The sequence below is a fragment of the Catharus ustulatus genome, chromosome 9 (genome assembly GCF_009819885.2).
Source record: "Catharus ustulatus isolate bCatUst1 chromosome 9, bCatUst1.pri.v2, whole genome shotgun sequence".
In the NCBI taxonomy this organism is placed as follows: Eukaryota; Metazoa; Chordata; class Aves; order Passeriformes; family Turdidae; genus Catharus; species Catharus ustulatus.
In genome coordinates, this window is record NC_046229.1 from 31,094,101 (window position 1) to 31,108,112 (window position 14,012).

Consider the following 14,012-nt stretch of genomic DNA (forward strand, 5'->3'; position numbering starts at 1 on the left):
CGCTGGAGAGCTCAGGGAGCCAGCTGTGCCCTGTCCCTGAGGGTTTGCCCAGCTGCCTTGGAGGCAGGAGGCTGCAAAGTCCAGCCTGCCCAACCCTCATAACTCAGCAGCCACTTCCCAACCTTGGCACTTCTCTCAGGATATCAAACTGTGCCGGCGGGAAGTGCCGGGCCAGGCCAATAAAGGTGTTCCCACGAATTAATAGGAGGAAGAAGGAAAAACCTGTGCCAGTTGGGACTCGCCCCTGGAAGGGGACATTGTCTGACCCTCTGGCTGGGCGTGTGGCGCTGTGAAGGCGGATTTCAATCCACCCGTGGGTCGTGTCACCTGTTGGCACCGAGCCCTCCCCAGCTCCCCGAGGAGGGTTTTGTCGGTGACACCGAAGGTCACCGGAGCACGCAGCTGGGCCAAAGCATAGCCTGAGCAGGCTTTCCCAAAAAAAATAAAAAAAGAAAAAAAAAAAGAAAAAGAAAAAGAAAAAAAAAAGGCCAGGCTGGTGGAAGGGAAGGAGGGGAAGGAAGGCAGGCAGTAAACAAGCTGGGTGAGCCCAGCGAGGAGACAGAGCCGGGAGCGCTTCCCGGGAGAGGGCGCTGGGTCCGCGGCTGCAGCTTCTCCGCTGGCTCGTAAACAACTTGTGCACAGGGGCTTGGGCATGAGCCAGCCACCGAACCCTCCCGCGGCTGGCAGCTCCATCCTCCCACCCCCGCCATCACAGCCTTGCCCACCCTCGGGGTCCCTCCTAGGCTGGGTTTTGCTGCCCGGCGTGGATTTTTGGGATGGAGAGATGATGTTTATACATTGCCAAGCTGCCTTTGCTCGCCGCTTGCCTTCAGGCTTGGTTGGAGCTGCCCAGCCCCGAGGCTTGCACAGCACAGGGGTCACCCCATTACTCAGGGGCTTCCACTTGTAAACATCTGGGCTTGTTTGCAGGCAATGCAGACGAAGTTACTGGGAAATTAGCGGGTAGCAGGCGTAATTCCAAGAATTTGGAGCTATCTGTGTCCCAAATACAAAAACACTCAACAAACCTAGGGAAGGGGGCTGGACACTGCTTTACGTTGCTTGACAGCTCCCCTTTATGGGAGCTATTTTGGGCACCAGCTCCTTCTCTGCTTCCTTTTGCTCCAGCTGAGCTGTTAGATTTGGGTGACCACAGCTGAACTTGGGCTGAACATGAGTTCCTGAGCTCATTTCCGTGGGTAAAACACCACGTTTCTTTGTGTGTTGGAGCCATTTCTCTGAGCACAGGGTGCAGGAACTGGGGAGCTGGCAGGAGGCGCTTTCTGGGGTGCTGAGGGGAGGCTGTTGCAATGTGGCTCTGCCTTGCCCAAGCAATTCCAGGAGGAGAAAAGCACCTGAGTTTCACCTTGTTCTGGACAGCCTCGGGGGATTGCCACACACTGATGGCTGCTCCAAGGTGGTAGTGAGGATTGAGCCAAGCTGTCCCCGCAGGGAGGGTGGAGATCTGGCTCTTGAGATGCGCGATAAATCAAAGCGTGGTTTTGGCCAGCGCTTCCACCTCCTCTCGCCTGAGGATCCGACTCTCCCTGGCCATTTTCCCTCTGGATTCTGGCTGTACAGTGGCCGTGCGATGGCTGTGATGGCCAGGAGGCTCCAGCTCCTCGAGGAATGGCAGTTTCGGTGCCATCTCCCCGAGGCTGGCGCGGGGCAGAGCAGCATCCTGCGGCTCCGTGGCAGGCGTGTGGGTGGCGTGTGCTCGCCCTGGCACCTGCGTGTGCCCTCAGGGTGCACACCCACGCGTGGCAGCTCCGTCTGCTCCTGCTGGCGTGGCTCTCCTGCCCCTTGGATCCGGGCTGGGAGTTGCAGGGAGTTGCAAGAGATAGGACGAACGACCCGGTGGGGTGGAAAAACACTGGGCACTGCCTGCGGCTTGCTGGGCGCTGAGTGGGTGCTCCCATGGTGGGGCTGGGGGATTTCTCCTCCCTCGAGTGACAGTGAGCGATCCTGAGCCTGGCAGCGAGGCTCTGCAAATCCAGGTGCTGGAGGCTGTGCCTGCTCCTAGGAGGAGAAGCGGGGCACCGAGGCTCTTGTCCTCCCTCCCAAGAGTGGGCACGCTGTGCCCGGGGCCCGCTGGAACTCCCTCCTCCCTGTCTCCCCCCGTTGTCCCGGGCCGGCCGGTTTCCATCCCTGCGAGCCGTGCCAAGGCAGCCGCTAATGTAAACGCTGCGGAGAGCGCTGGATCCGCTCCCGCCTGCCCAGCGACCAGGGCTTGTTTTTCCGGTCGGGAGCGTTGTTAAGAAAACCCAAAACCCACCCAAACCCTCCGCTTTCTGCCCCTTCTTCCCTCAGTTCTCCGCACCCACCCATCCAACCCCGTGCGGGGCAAGCGCGGCGCTCCCCCCTTTGCCGGGGCAGCCGGGCCGCGATGCCGCCGGAGCGAACGGAGGAGGAGGAGGAGGAGGAGGAGGAGGAGGAGGAGGAGGAGGAGGAGGAGGGAGGCGGGGTGGTGGCCCTGTCCCCCCGCCCGGGTCCCCGCCGTCCCGCCCGCTGCCCAATCCGTGCGGCGGGGCCGGCGCTGCTCCGCCATAAAGGGGCGGCGGGCGCGGCCCCGGGAGCCGAGCGTGGGAGCCCCGCTCGCCCGCAGCCGCCAGCGAGCCCAGGTACCGGCCCGGGGGGACACGGGGACAGGGGGGTGCCGCTGGCCGCCACCCGCCGAACCCCCCGGGGACGGCACGGCAGGGGAGGCAGCCGCCTCCAGACCTGCCAAGGGAAAATTCCTCCTTGGGGGGAAGGGGAGGATGAGCAGGGGGAGGAAGTGGCAGCTGGAGTTTTCTGTTGAAAACATTCCCTTCGCAGTTTTTGTGGGGTTTTGTTTTACCCCCACGAGGCTCTTCAGGTGCTGCCTGCAGCGCGGGGACTCCTGGCTGCCCGGAGATGCTCGCGTTGGGGCATGCTTGTGGCAGGGCAGCGGGGCGCTGGACCCGCACGGGGTGGGCTGGGTACGGCTGGTTCCGAGCCCCCCCGCAGGCGAACGGCATATTGGAGCGAATTCCCAAGTCAGCCCGCGTTTCCAGCTGTTGGCATTCCCAAGCTCACTGGAAAACACGCGTGGAGCTCGCTGCTGTGGGTCGGACACGAGTGGGCTGGCTGGCGCTGGGAGCCCGGCTCCCAGGGCTCTGGGGGTGCTGCAGCTCCCACCCACTGGTTCTAGAGCCACTCCGGCCCATCCCGCCTGCCCTTCGCTGCCTGGGGTGCTCAGAGCTCTGTGTGCCGCCTGTTGCCTTTCCTGCTGTCCTGGGATCCGGCTTGGATAACCTCAGCCGCGCTGAGAAGGCAGCTGGGGCAGAAAAGCCCTCCTCGATTATGCAGATTTATTAAGAAAGCACCAGCTAAGCTCTCCTTGCATTAGCCTTGCTCTGGAGCAGAGTGTGGAGGTGAAAAGTTCACGTGGGGCTAAGGAGCCCTTTGGAAGTCTGTTGCTCTGGTTTATTAACAGGAGTTCAGGTATTAATGGGACTCTTTTGAAGGGTTTCTGGAGCAGGGCTTTCCTGGCTGCCAGCATCTGCCTGAGCTGCTGTGTGTTCTCCCTGAGGAATGACGGGGAACCGCTGGGGATGGCAGCCAGCCCTGTGGCCGAGCTGTCTCGTGCTCCTCCCTGGCCTTTGGGGCGGTGAGGGGGATGGCTGAAGAACGTGGGGACGCAGCAAAAGGCTCACGGTTGCGGCTGTTTGTGCTTCCCCCCTGCAGGAACCCCCTCGTCAGGACTGCAGCCATGGCCACCTCAGCGAGCTCCCACCTGAGCAAAGCCATCAAGCACATGTACATGAAGCTGCCGCAGGGGGAGAAGGTCCAGGCCATGTACATCTGGATCGACGGCACGGGGGAGCACCTCCGCTGCAAAACCCGCACGCTGGACCACGAGCCCAAGAGCCTGGAAGGTGAGAGGGCAGGTGTTGTACTCGTGGCCCCTCACCAGGTGGAGGAAGGATACCATTTCTCCCTTCCCGTGGCAGAAGGATGGTTTTTGGGGAAGACATTCCTCCTTGTGCCCTTCCAGTTACCTCTTTGCCCCGACACCACAGGGGAACGCTCCCAGCCCTCCAGATGTGGAGTTCCAGGGAGGTGCCTGGGGCTGGGAGCCTGTCCTTGGTGCTGTCCCTGCCGTGGAGGGGCTGTTGGCAGGGGCTGGGGGCTGTTGGCAGGGGCTCGGTGCCCATTGACTCTCGAGTACTCGTTTTGGCCGGAAGTAGTTTGGCAGAAGAAAGTGCAGGGGAAAGAATGGAGCTATCCGGTGTAATTAAGAGCTTGTGTCCCTCAGAACAAACAGTCCCAGCTTACACAATAATAGCATTAGGATTTTCCCCAGGTTGCCATGGAGCTGGCTGGAGACAGTTATGAAATGAAAATACTGTGTGTGACTGAGCAGAATTATCTTTTTTCTTTCCTTTTTTTTTTTCTTTTTCATTTTTTTTCCCTTTTCCCCTCTCTTCTTTCCCCTTTTCCCTTTGAGGGAGTGGTTGGCACAGCTCCTTGGAAATCTTTGTGCTTCCCATCCTCCCTCTTTCCTCCTGGGATGTGGAGGAGATACCATTGCCCGGGTGGAGTTCTGGGCTTTGACCCGGAGGGCAGTGCTCAGGATGGAGGGTGAGGGGCCACACTCCCCTTGCCTGTGAGATTCCACCTCTCTGTGATTTGCCTTCCCACCTTCCTCAGGCCTTGTGGCATGATGGATGGTATTCCATGGCTCTCCTCATTCCCACAGCTGGAAGATGGCTCATGGCTGCCCTCTCCCAGCTGAGGGGACCGGGTGCTTTGCTCTTCCCTGTGGTTGTTGTGACATGGGAAATGTCCTCAGTGCTACTCTGTTCACTCAGGCTTGGCCAGCAGCCCAGCAACTTGTTATTTCCCAGGGTGGCCGGGGAGTTGCACTCCTGTGGTTTTTTTGCTTGTTTTGGGTGTTGGGGTTTTTTTTGCTTCCCCCACTTGGAACAAAATCAGCTGAGCTAGGACTAAACGTATTTTCTATGAGCATCTTCCCCTCTGTCTTACTGAAGGGTGGCAGAGAGCCCATTTTGGGGACCAGGGGCCCTGAGTCACTGTGGCTGGTTCCTCTCTTTGCTCCAGATCTCCCTGAGTGGAATTTTGATGGCTCCAGCACCTACCAGTCCGAAGGCTCCAACAGTGACATGTATCTGCGACCTGCTGCCATGTTTCGGGACCCTTTCCGCAAGGACCCCAACAAACTTGTTCTCTGTGAGGTCTTCAAATACAACCGCCAGTCTGCAGGTGAATGAAAGGACCTTCTCCCTCCTCCTGGTGGAGGTGGTGTTTGCGGGAAGGGGAATGGGAGACCTGCCCCAGTGCTGTCTGTGCCCTTAGCACAACACAGAAATAACCCCTGCCTTGAAAGCAGAGGGCAAACAAAGTGCTGGGGATGGACAAAGGGCTGGGTTTGGGATTCTTCAACACTGCTGGGACTCAAAGTGTAAAATGAGTGGAAATGGGGAATGGAGGTGGAAGTGCTCATGAGCCTTGTGTCGCTTTTCCATTCTAGACTCAAATCTCCGGCACACCTGCAGGAGGATTATGGACATGGTGTCCAACCAGCACCCCTGGTTTGGGATGGAGCAGGAGTACACTCTCCTGGGGACAGATGGACATCCGTTTGGCTGGCCTTCCAATGGCTTCCCTGGACCCCAAGGTAACCTTTCAGGAGCGTGGACCAAGTTGGGAGTGTTGGAACTGAAATCTGTGTGGCACAGCTTCAGAGGAGCTGAGGGATCCAGGGTGTTCCTAGAACCGAAGGTGGACTGTAGAAAGTGGGATATTGGCAAAAACTAACCACCAGATTAAATTTGTTGCAGAAAAGCTGAGGTGGGGATTGGCCATGTCCAAATTTGCTGCTTGGTTTGTTGGTCTGCAGGGGACTTAAAACTCAGGGGGAGATTTAAACTCAGGGGGAACTTGCTCTTGGTCAGTGTTCTACCCTGCTAGTTCTTCCATGAAAAACAGATCTTGGGGCTTCTGAGGAGTTCTCTGTGCGTGCTGGGTCCTCACTGGAGGTCAGAGCTTTTCCCTGTGGAGGCTGATGTTCCCCTGTGCTGTTGCAGGTCCGTATTACTGTGGTGTGGGGGCAGACAAAGCCTATGGCAGGGACATTGTGGAGGCCCACTACCGAGCGTGCCTTTATGCAGGCGTGAAGATCGGAGGAACCAACGCAGAGGTGATGCCAGCCCAGGTAAATCATTCTGAGACACCTCATGGAGCGAGAGACCAGCGTGGAAAAACCCCAGGCAGTGGGGAGCTGTGTCTGCCTGCTCTGAGCTGAGTGGCTGTGCCCAGCATCAGGGGGTGGGAGGTGCCTGTCTCCACCCCACTGAGCCCCTGGCGCCTCCTCCTTGCAGTGGGAGTTCCAGGTGGGACCATGCGAAGGGATTGAGATGGGGGATCACCTCTGGATCGCGCGCTTCATCCTGCACCGGGTGTGTGAGGACTTCGGGGTCGTGGTGTCCTTCGATCCCAAACCCATCCCTGGGAACTGGAACGGTGCTGGCTGCCACACCAACTTCAGCACCAAGAGCATGAGGGAAGAAGGAGGTCTCAAGTAAGTGTTTGGGTTGTTTACCAGGCAGCAGGATTTTGCAATGCTTTGGATGACATGGGAGTTTGGTGCTTGGCGTGACATCCGAGTGCTCTGGATGGGGTTTTCTTGGTTTGTTTTTGTGGTTTCTTTTTTTCCTTGATATGTATTTTTTTATAATGATACATTCTTGTCTTGGTACTTGGTGGGCAATTCAGCCAGCAGTACAGCTCCAACAGTGCTGGTGGAAGTACAGGATGCAGCTATCCCTAACAGCCTGTCCAGCTCCTGACCTCTCAGTGCTGGGAACAAACAAATAAACTCAGCACAGGGCTTTTTAAATTATATTTTTATAGCCATGATGAAAGAGAAAGGCCATTTGCTTCATCTGGGCAAGGCTGGCATGTTTTCTAAAGAGGAACATCCTAAAAAAGCAAGCTGTGAGTTCCTGTAGGGAGTACTGTGCTGAGTGCAGTCCCTGTGTCACTGGAGCTGTGTGGAGAGCAGCTCTGTTTTCTTGCCTTACTCTTAGTGCTGCCCTGAGATAACAGGACAGCCCACAGCTCTGTGAGCCTCATGAATAGAAGCTCCAGCGCTGAGAGCAGGTGGAAGCGGGAAGTTTAACATACAGCACTCCTTAAGGAGCCCGTGGCATTTAGCCACGAGGACACTTATCCTGGGTCAGCAGCAGGAGTGGAGAGAAGCCCTGTGTTGGGATGAGCAGCTGGGTGGGCTGTGGGGCACAGAGCAGCTTGGGGACAGCGATTAATCTCCTTGTTGCTCTGACACTCCAGAGGGGCTCAGCTCGTCCTGTCCCTCACTGTGCCACCCTGTCCCTCCCTCCCTCTGCAGGCACATCGAGGAGGCCATCGAGAAGCTGAGCAAGCGCCACCAGTACCACATCCGTGCCTACGACCCCAAGGGGGGGCTGGACAATGCCAGGCGCCTGACGGGCTTCCACGAGACGTCCAACATCAACGAGTTCTCGGCCGGCGTGGCCAACCGCGGCGCCAGCATCCGCATCCCGCGCAACGTGGGCCACGAGAAGAAGGGCTACTTCGAGGACCGCCGGCCCTCGGCCAACTGCGACCCCTACGCCGTGACAGAGGCGCTGGTGCGCACGTGTCTCCTCAACGAAACCGGGGATGAGCCTTTCGAGTACAAGAACTAAGCGAGAGAACGCCCCGCAGACACCACCTCCCCCCGCGCTCCCCGCCCCTAAACTTCCCTTCTAGATGTAATCCCGAGGGTACAAGATAACATGTTTCGTGTCTCCGTAACTCTTGTTGTCTTGAGGTGGGGAGGAGGGCAGGTTTAGTTTTATCCGTGTCTGTTTGTCGTTGACTCTTCAGAAGACAGGAGGAGGATGGGGTGTTAGAGAACTTTTAACCACTGTTCTATTTTTTTGTCTAATTCATGTGTACATCCGATGGGATCCAGTGGCTTCCAGGGACAGACTGCACACACAGAAAAGCCTGTAGGAGAGGAGAAAGCTTAAAACAGAGCCAGATTTGGGGGGCCAGCCCTGCTGCTGGCTCCCTGCAGACTGATGCCTCTCTAAGGTTGGTGCCTCTCTGTGGAGAAGGGAAGATGGGAGCTGTGGTGACGGGAGCTGTGCGTGTGTGGGGACGTGACAGGGACATCGTCGCCCTCCGGCCACTCTGAGGTTTCTGGGAATCTTCTGGCATTGAGCTCAGCATAGGAGCATTGAGGATGACTCTTGATTCTGTCACTGGAAGTCAACCGATCTCTGGCTCATAACACAGAGTGAAGTAGTATTTTTCTATTTAAATATAAAAACAGAAAAAAAATTATATATGAAAGTGTTTTTTTCTTGAAGAGATGATGTTCCAACGCCTCATCCGCCGGAGCGGGCAGAGCTCTTGCGGGTGCTGTCGGAGGCCTCCAGGTGGGACTGAGGGTGAGCTTGGAGGGAGACTCGGATGAGATTTGTTCCAGCACGGAGTGGAGCTTGCAGGAGGGGGTTCCCAGAGCGGGGAGCCTGCAGAAGCATTTGTCACTGTTACTCGGGTGGCCGTGACACGCTCAGAGTGGGAGGAAGGTGTCCTGAACCAAGAGTTGACTGGTCAACAGCGTTCTGGACAGAGCTGTGGCTGTGTCACTGTCCAGCAGGGCTAGCATGTCACTAAAGCAGGGCTTTTGATAAAGGTTTAAAAGAAAAAAAAAAAGAAAAGAAAAAAAAGAAGAGAAGTTTTAGATTTTTTTTTTTTTTTCCATGATGTTCTTAGTTTCTCCAACTGAATGGTTTTACAGAGACCGTTGATGCCACTGTTGTGTCCTGGCTCTCTCGGGCTGCCTGCCATCCAGCCAGGATGAGAGCTAGGAGAAGGGAAGGGAGAGGCCACCTGTCCCTCCCAGCCAGCCCTGGCACCCCCAGCTCCTGCTGGGGGCTTCAAACGTTCCGGGATTTTACACTTGGGTATCTTGGATGGTGCCAGTTATATTCCGTTGCATTTGGACTTCTTCTGAATAGGTTTTCTGTTTTTGTTTTTTTTTTTTTTTTTTTTTTGTAATAAAAAAGAAAAGAACAAATCCTTCAATCTGACCTCTGCAGCCTCTTTTTGCCTGTGTGTTGCCTTCACCTTTCTCTCATTTGAAAGGATTTTGATTCTGATAGTGGGTAGATTGGCTTTTAATTTACGGGGTTTTTTGGTGGGGGGGCAGGAATCTTTCAACCCATGTGTGCTCTCCAGAAAATGGCAATTTGTAGCAGTGGTGAGGGATAGTCCAGGTCTGGCTTGAAGGAGATTCTTGAGGGATGGGAAAGGGCCTGGGCTTGTGAATGTCCATAGGGAGGGTTATGGGGTCGGTACAGATGTTTGTGTGTTTCCCAGCCTCCTCCTCACAAGTTCCACAGGATGTAGAAATCCTACAGGAAATAAAACTCAGCAAACTTAAATTAAAAGGGAGCTTTGTGGAAGAAGAACCTTTCCCACTCTCCCTAAGAAAGGAAATGATAGAGAAATGAGAAAATGCTGCTTGCCCACCTTTGGCATAAACCCAGCCACTTGGGAAAATAACCAAGGCAGTAAAAATGTGTCACTTTGGTGCTGGGGTCCTTTATTTAGCTTGTGGTGCCCCTCCTCAGCTCCCCAGGATGTGCTTCCTTCAGGAGAGGAGGCTTTAACCTTTAAACCTGGATTAACTAGACCTGAGCATCCCGCTGAGTTTGAGGCATTCCTGCTATCAGGTGTTTTGTGGATCAACTGTTTTCCTGCATCTCCCTTCTGGGTAACACTGAAGGCAGCACCTTCCTCAGCACAGTCCCAAAATTACCCTGTCTCTGTGCCCTGGTGGGGTGGGTGTGACTGGAACAGAGGCAAAGGGAACACCTTTCCTTTCCTCCCATCATGACACAGCCACAAGGACCTGGGGCTGGGGTGCTGCAGCCAAAACAAACCCAGGCTGCTCTGGGGTAATTCAGGAGCCCAGAAATCTTGAACTTTTGTTCTGATTTGGGCTCAGGGGCACAGCAGCTGCTGTTTCTTATGCCTTCCAAGAAAATGTAAGAAAGAATCAGATTGCACCTGAATTAAGGGAACTTTTCTAAAGGCATTGGCACAGGAGGAGGGAAAAGACACGGTTTGGTCTTCTGCTTGTTTTTCTTAAAGACCCTGTACTTCCAAACACTGTGAATCATTGAAGCTGAATCTCTGTCCAGAGACCCTTTCCTCCTGAGGAGTAAAAAAATTGGGAAAAGGGGACATGGCTCAGTTTTGGCCACTAAACATCAGTAAGCAAGGCAGGAGGAGCTGATGAGCAGCAGGTTGGGTTTTTTTTGGGGTTTTTTTGGTTTTTTTGCCATAGAATCACGGAATGGTTTCATTGGGACCCTAAATATCTCATTCCAACCCTCCTGCCAAGCAGGGACACCTTGCTTGGGTTGTTTGGGATAAACAGCATCTCACCTGTGCCATTGGGGTGTCCCTTGGCTGATAAGGGGAGCATCAGTCCTTTGCTCCTCCAGCTGCCCTGAACATAAATTTAGGTCAGGAGCTGGATGCTTAATGGTTCCTCTTGTTCTCAGCTGAGAAAGCATTTATCCACTCACTGCACAATTACCCGGCTGAAAACAAGGTCAGAACAACATTGTGCTGGGAAATGGCTTTTCAGATCATTATTAAAAGTATAAGGGGGGAAAAAAATATTGTAATGAATTAGATGGGGGGAAAAATGATTTATTCCCTCTAGACATTGTTTTGTGACTTTTTGCCTGAAGCCTGCTTGCTGAATCTGCTTTGTAGTTACCTAAACATCATTTCCCAGCTCTGTAGGGTAGGAAGGCCTCCTCTTAAGACCATGGGGCTCTTACAAATGAGCCTGAAACCCTCAGAAGCTGAATTTATGTCTTATGCATTCATAGAAAACATTTTGACTTTTGATCTGAGCCTCTCAGGAGGAAGTGAATCCCTTTTCCCTGTACTTACACATCCTTAAAATGTGAATAATGATATAGGAAGGATTGGTCCCAAAGGGTTTGCTGGGCACATCCAAGCATCAGGAACTGCTCCAAATGAAGCAGACAAAAATAGCAGCAGCTTTTTGAAGTGCCTGTTTAATCAAACACCAACTTAGGAGACAAGGCTGTCCCTTACCCATTAATATATCTGCTCACATGCCAGGCTTTTCCCCACAGCTGGATTTTAAGGCAATCAAAAGAAGATTAGCCATAGGTCCTTTCAAATACAGCCTGGAGCACATGAGCTAATCAAGATTACACTTGAAGCATCTTTGTGTGCCAGGCTGTGCCAGCCCAGTACAGTTACTGCCTGTACACCAGGGGTTTTCCCTTTCTGCACAGCCTGGTGTCAGCATCAGGTGTGGCTGCTTGGATTTCTCCTACCCTTTCCCACTCCCAGAGTGCCCTGATGCTGCTCCAGTCTCCACATCCCACTTTCCTCATTATTTTGTGGGAGTTTTTCAGCGCTATTTGATCTTCCTTGGTTACCTTTTTTTGGTAGGTCAGCCTTCAGGTGCTGGCACAGCCTCTCTCCCTGAGCACATCTGGAGGAGGAGGAATCAGCCAGGCTTAGCTGGGCCACGATTTTCTGAGCTGTCTTTGGGATGCCCTTACCTGGGGGAGAAGGGAAGCACTTCTGGATGGTGGGTGCAACAGTTTTTTTTTCCCCCACCATGTGTTTTCCCTTTTTCCCGGGGTGTTGATGTGGTGTGAGTGTCCTGCCTGCAGGGATGGCTCCAGGGAGGGAGCCAGGCACAGGCTGCTGAGGGGGTGATTTGCAGAGCTCTGCAGGAGCCTCTATTTGGGCTTGAAGCTGCTGTTATCAGAGCAGCTTTGTTCTCTTGAAATGCCACTTGGAGCTCCAGAAGCTCCTCTGGTGTGGGGCCTGGAGGAGTCCTGGCTGAGAGTTACATCAGCAGATAAAAGAGATACGGTTTGCACCTCAGGAGAAGTGGCTGGAGGTTCTTTGTCCCCTCGAAGGAGGCCAGGCCATGCTCCAGAAGGGTGCTGGAGAAAGGTCAGGTGTGGTAATTCCCCTTGGAGCGAGGTGGTGGAGCTGGGAGGGGGCTCCTGTCACCACACACATCCATAACTCAGCTCCAGCTGAGCTGGGATCTCATCCCTCTTGTTCAGTTACTGATTAAACTGAGGACAGCTGCTTAGGGAACAAGTGGGAGCTCTTGAAAGGGAAGATCTCCTTAGGCCTGCCTGGCTTCCCCAGCCAGCTGGATGCAGAGTCAGACCTGGGCTGGCTCCTGAGTGGGCCCTCCACCCACGAGTGGTTCTCCTCCAGCTGGGACTGATGACCTATTTGCAGTTTCAGCACATCCCTGAAAATTGAACCCTGACTCTTTGCTTGCTGATAAAGAGGCCAGTCCATCTGTAGGATCTGCTTTTGCTGAGGCCACACAGGTTGTGGGGGATGTCAGTCACTGAGGGATGACTAGAGATGTCACTTGGGAACTGCCTGGTTTGTGAGCGGTGATCTCAGTCTGATCCTCGTGTCTGCACCCTGAGCCAGCGCTGGGTGTCTGGGGACTGTTCCTCCTCTTTGTGCAATGATCTCTGGGGGGAGCATGTGGAGAAGGGTTCTGGGCAGACACAACCCTGCTGCTGTCCACACTGAAGCATCTCCAGGGCTCCATTCCCAGTGGGAGATGATGTGGGTCAGAGCATCTCCAAGCTGCCCTGGAAGTGTCTGTGTTCAGAAGGGATGGAATTTGGGGCTGGGTGCTTCTTGCCTCTTAGCCCCCCAAAACCTGCTGTGGTTGACCTCAGTGTGAAACTGGGTAAACTGGAGAGGGAAATGCACATTCAGTGACTCCAGACTGAACACCAGCACAGCAGCTCCTCACAGTCCTGTAGGAGAACTGAGCCCTTCTCCCTCACTGCCGCCTTCCCTGGTGACACAGCACAAGGTTGGGGCAGCAGTGCAGGGGGGGCAGCCCCCTCACCTCAGCCAAAAAATGTCCTTCTTTTCCTTTCTTTCTTCCCATCCTGGCCTGCCCACAGGCTGGCATGGCCGTGCTATTTTGCTTTCATAAGCTGCATTATGTAAGCCGAGTCTTGAGTGGGGATTTGGTGCCAACTTGGACTCCGCAGCGGGAAGGAGCCACATTCCTGAGCACGGGGTTTAATCCCTGCCTCCAGCCACACTTGGTTTGCTGAGAGGAATCCGAGGGCTGTGCCGAGGTTTCTAATCCCTTGCCCCAGGTGGAGCCAGCTTGTTTGTATGGGAGCCCTGCTCTCCTTTGTCAACAGGCTGTGGCCAGGTCTCCTCCCTGGCAGCCCTTTGCAGGAGGGTTGGCCGGGGCATGCACAGCTCTCCTCGGGACCCTCCTCTCCTGCCCTTGTTTGCTGAACCCTCTGCCCTCCTTGGCTTCGCTTCCACTTGCTCAAAAATGCTGGAAAGGCAGGGAAATGGGAATGGAAGCTTTCACAGTCCCAGCCCCAGAAAACAATGGCAGACTGGCATGGAAAGCACAGCCTTGGTGGTGCCAAAGAAACTTCTCCACCTGTCCCAGCACTGGCTGGGTGTCCCATCTGCAGGATGTGATTCCTGTCCCACCAAACACCTGGGGATGCTGCACCCAGGGGTGCTGTTGGCACCATCCTGGCTGGGTGGAGGATGCAGGACAGCAGTGGGTGCTTGGCAGGGATTTGGAGGCTCCCCAGCAGCCTGAACCCCCTGCAGCTGGGATTGATGGTCTGCAGCACCCCTGGGCATGGGCCACGAGGGCTCAGGAGGAAAGGTCCTCACCCTCCATGCAGGTTTGAGATGAAGCTGACAGCAGTCTTGTTCCCATGTCCTGTGGGTGGATGAGGCACCAGACTCGACAGTTTTTGCTGCCAGCTTCCCCCAGTGCCAAACTCGTTGTTAAAATGAGAAATATTAATCAGACCCGGGGTTAGGCTGCTGCTTCTCATCACAGAGCTGTGTGGCTCAAACCCATCCATGCCTTGTGGAGATGCTGAGCAGCTGCTGAATTG

The 14,012-nt window shown here is 54.8% G+C and overlaps 1 protein-coding gene across 1 annotated transcript; it reads left to right on the forward strand.

The window, feature by feature from the left end:
* The first annotated feature begins 2,538 nt into the window (after positions 1-2,538).
* On the forward strand, positions 2,539-9,102 carry GLUL (glutamate-ammonia ligase). The gene is made up of 7 exons (XM_033067267.2): positions 2,539-2,621; positions 3,709-3,899; positions 5,086-5,247; positions 5,516-5,662; positions 6,072-6,199; positions 6,366-6,565; positions 7,394-9,102. Exons 2-7 carry the CDS (start codon positions 3,734-3,736, stop codon positions 7,710-7,712), a joined length of 1,122 nt encoding a protein of 373 aa, XP_032923158.1. The 5' UTR covers positions 2,539-2,621; positions 3,709-3,733; the 3' UTR covers positions 7,713-9,102.
* Positions 9,103-14,012: the final 4,910 nt, after the last annotated feature.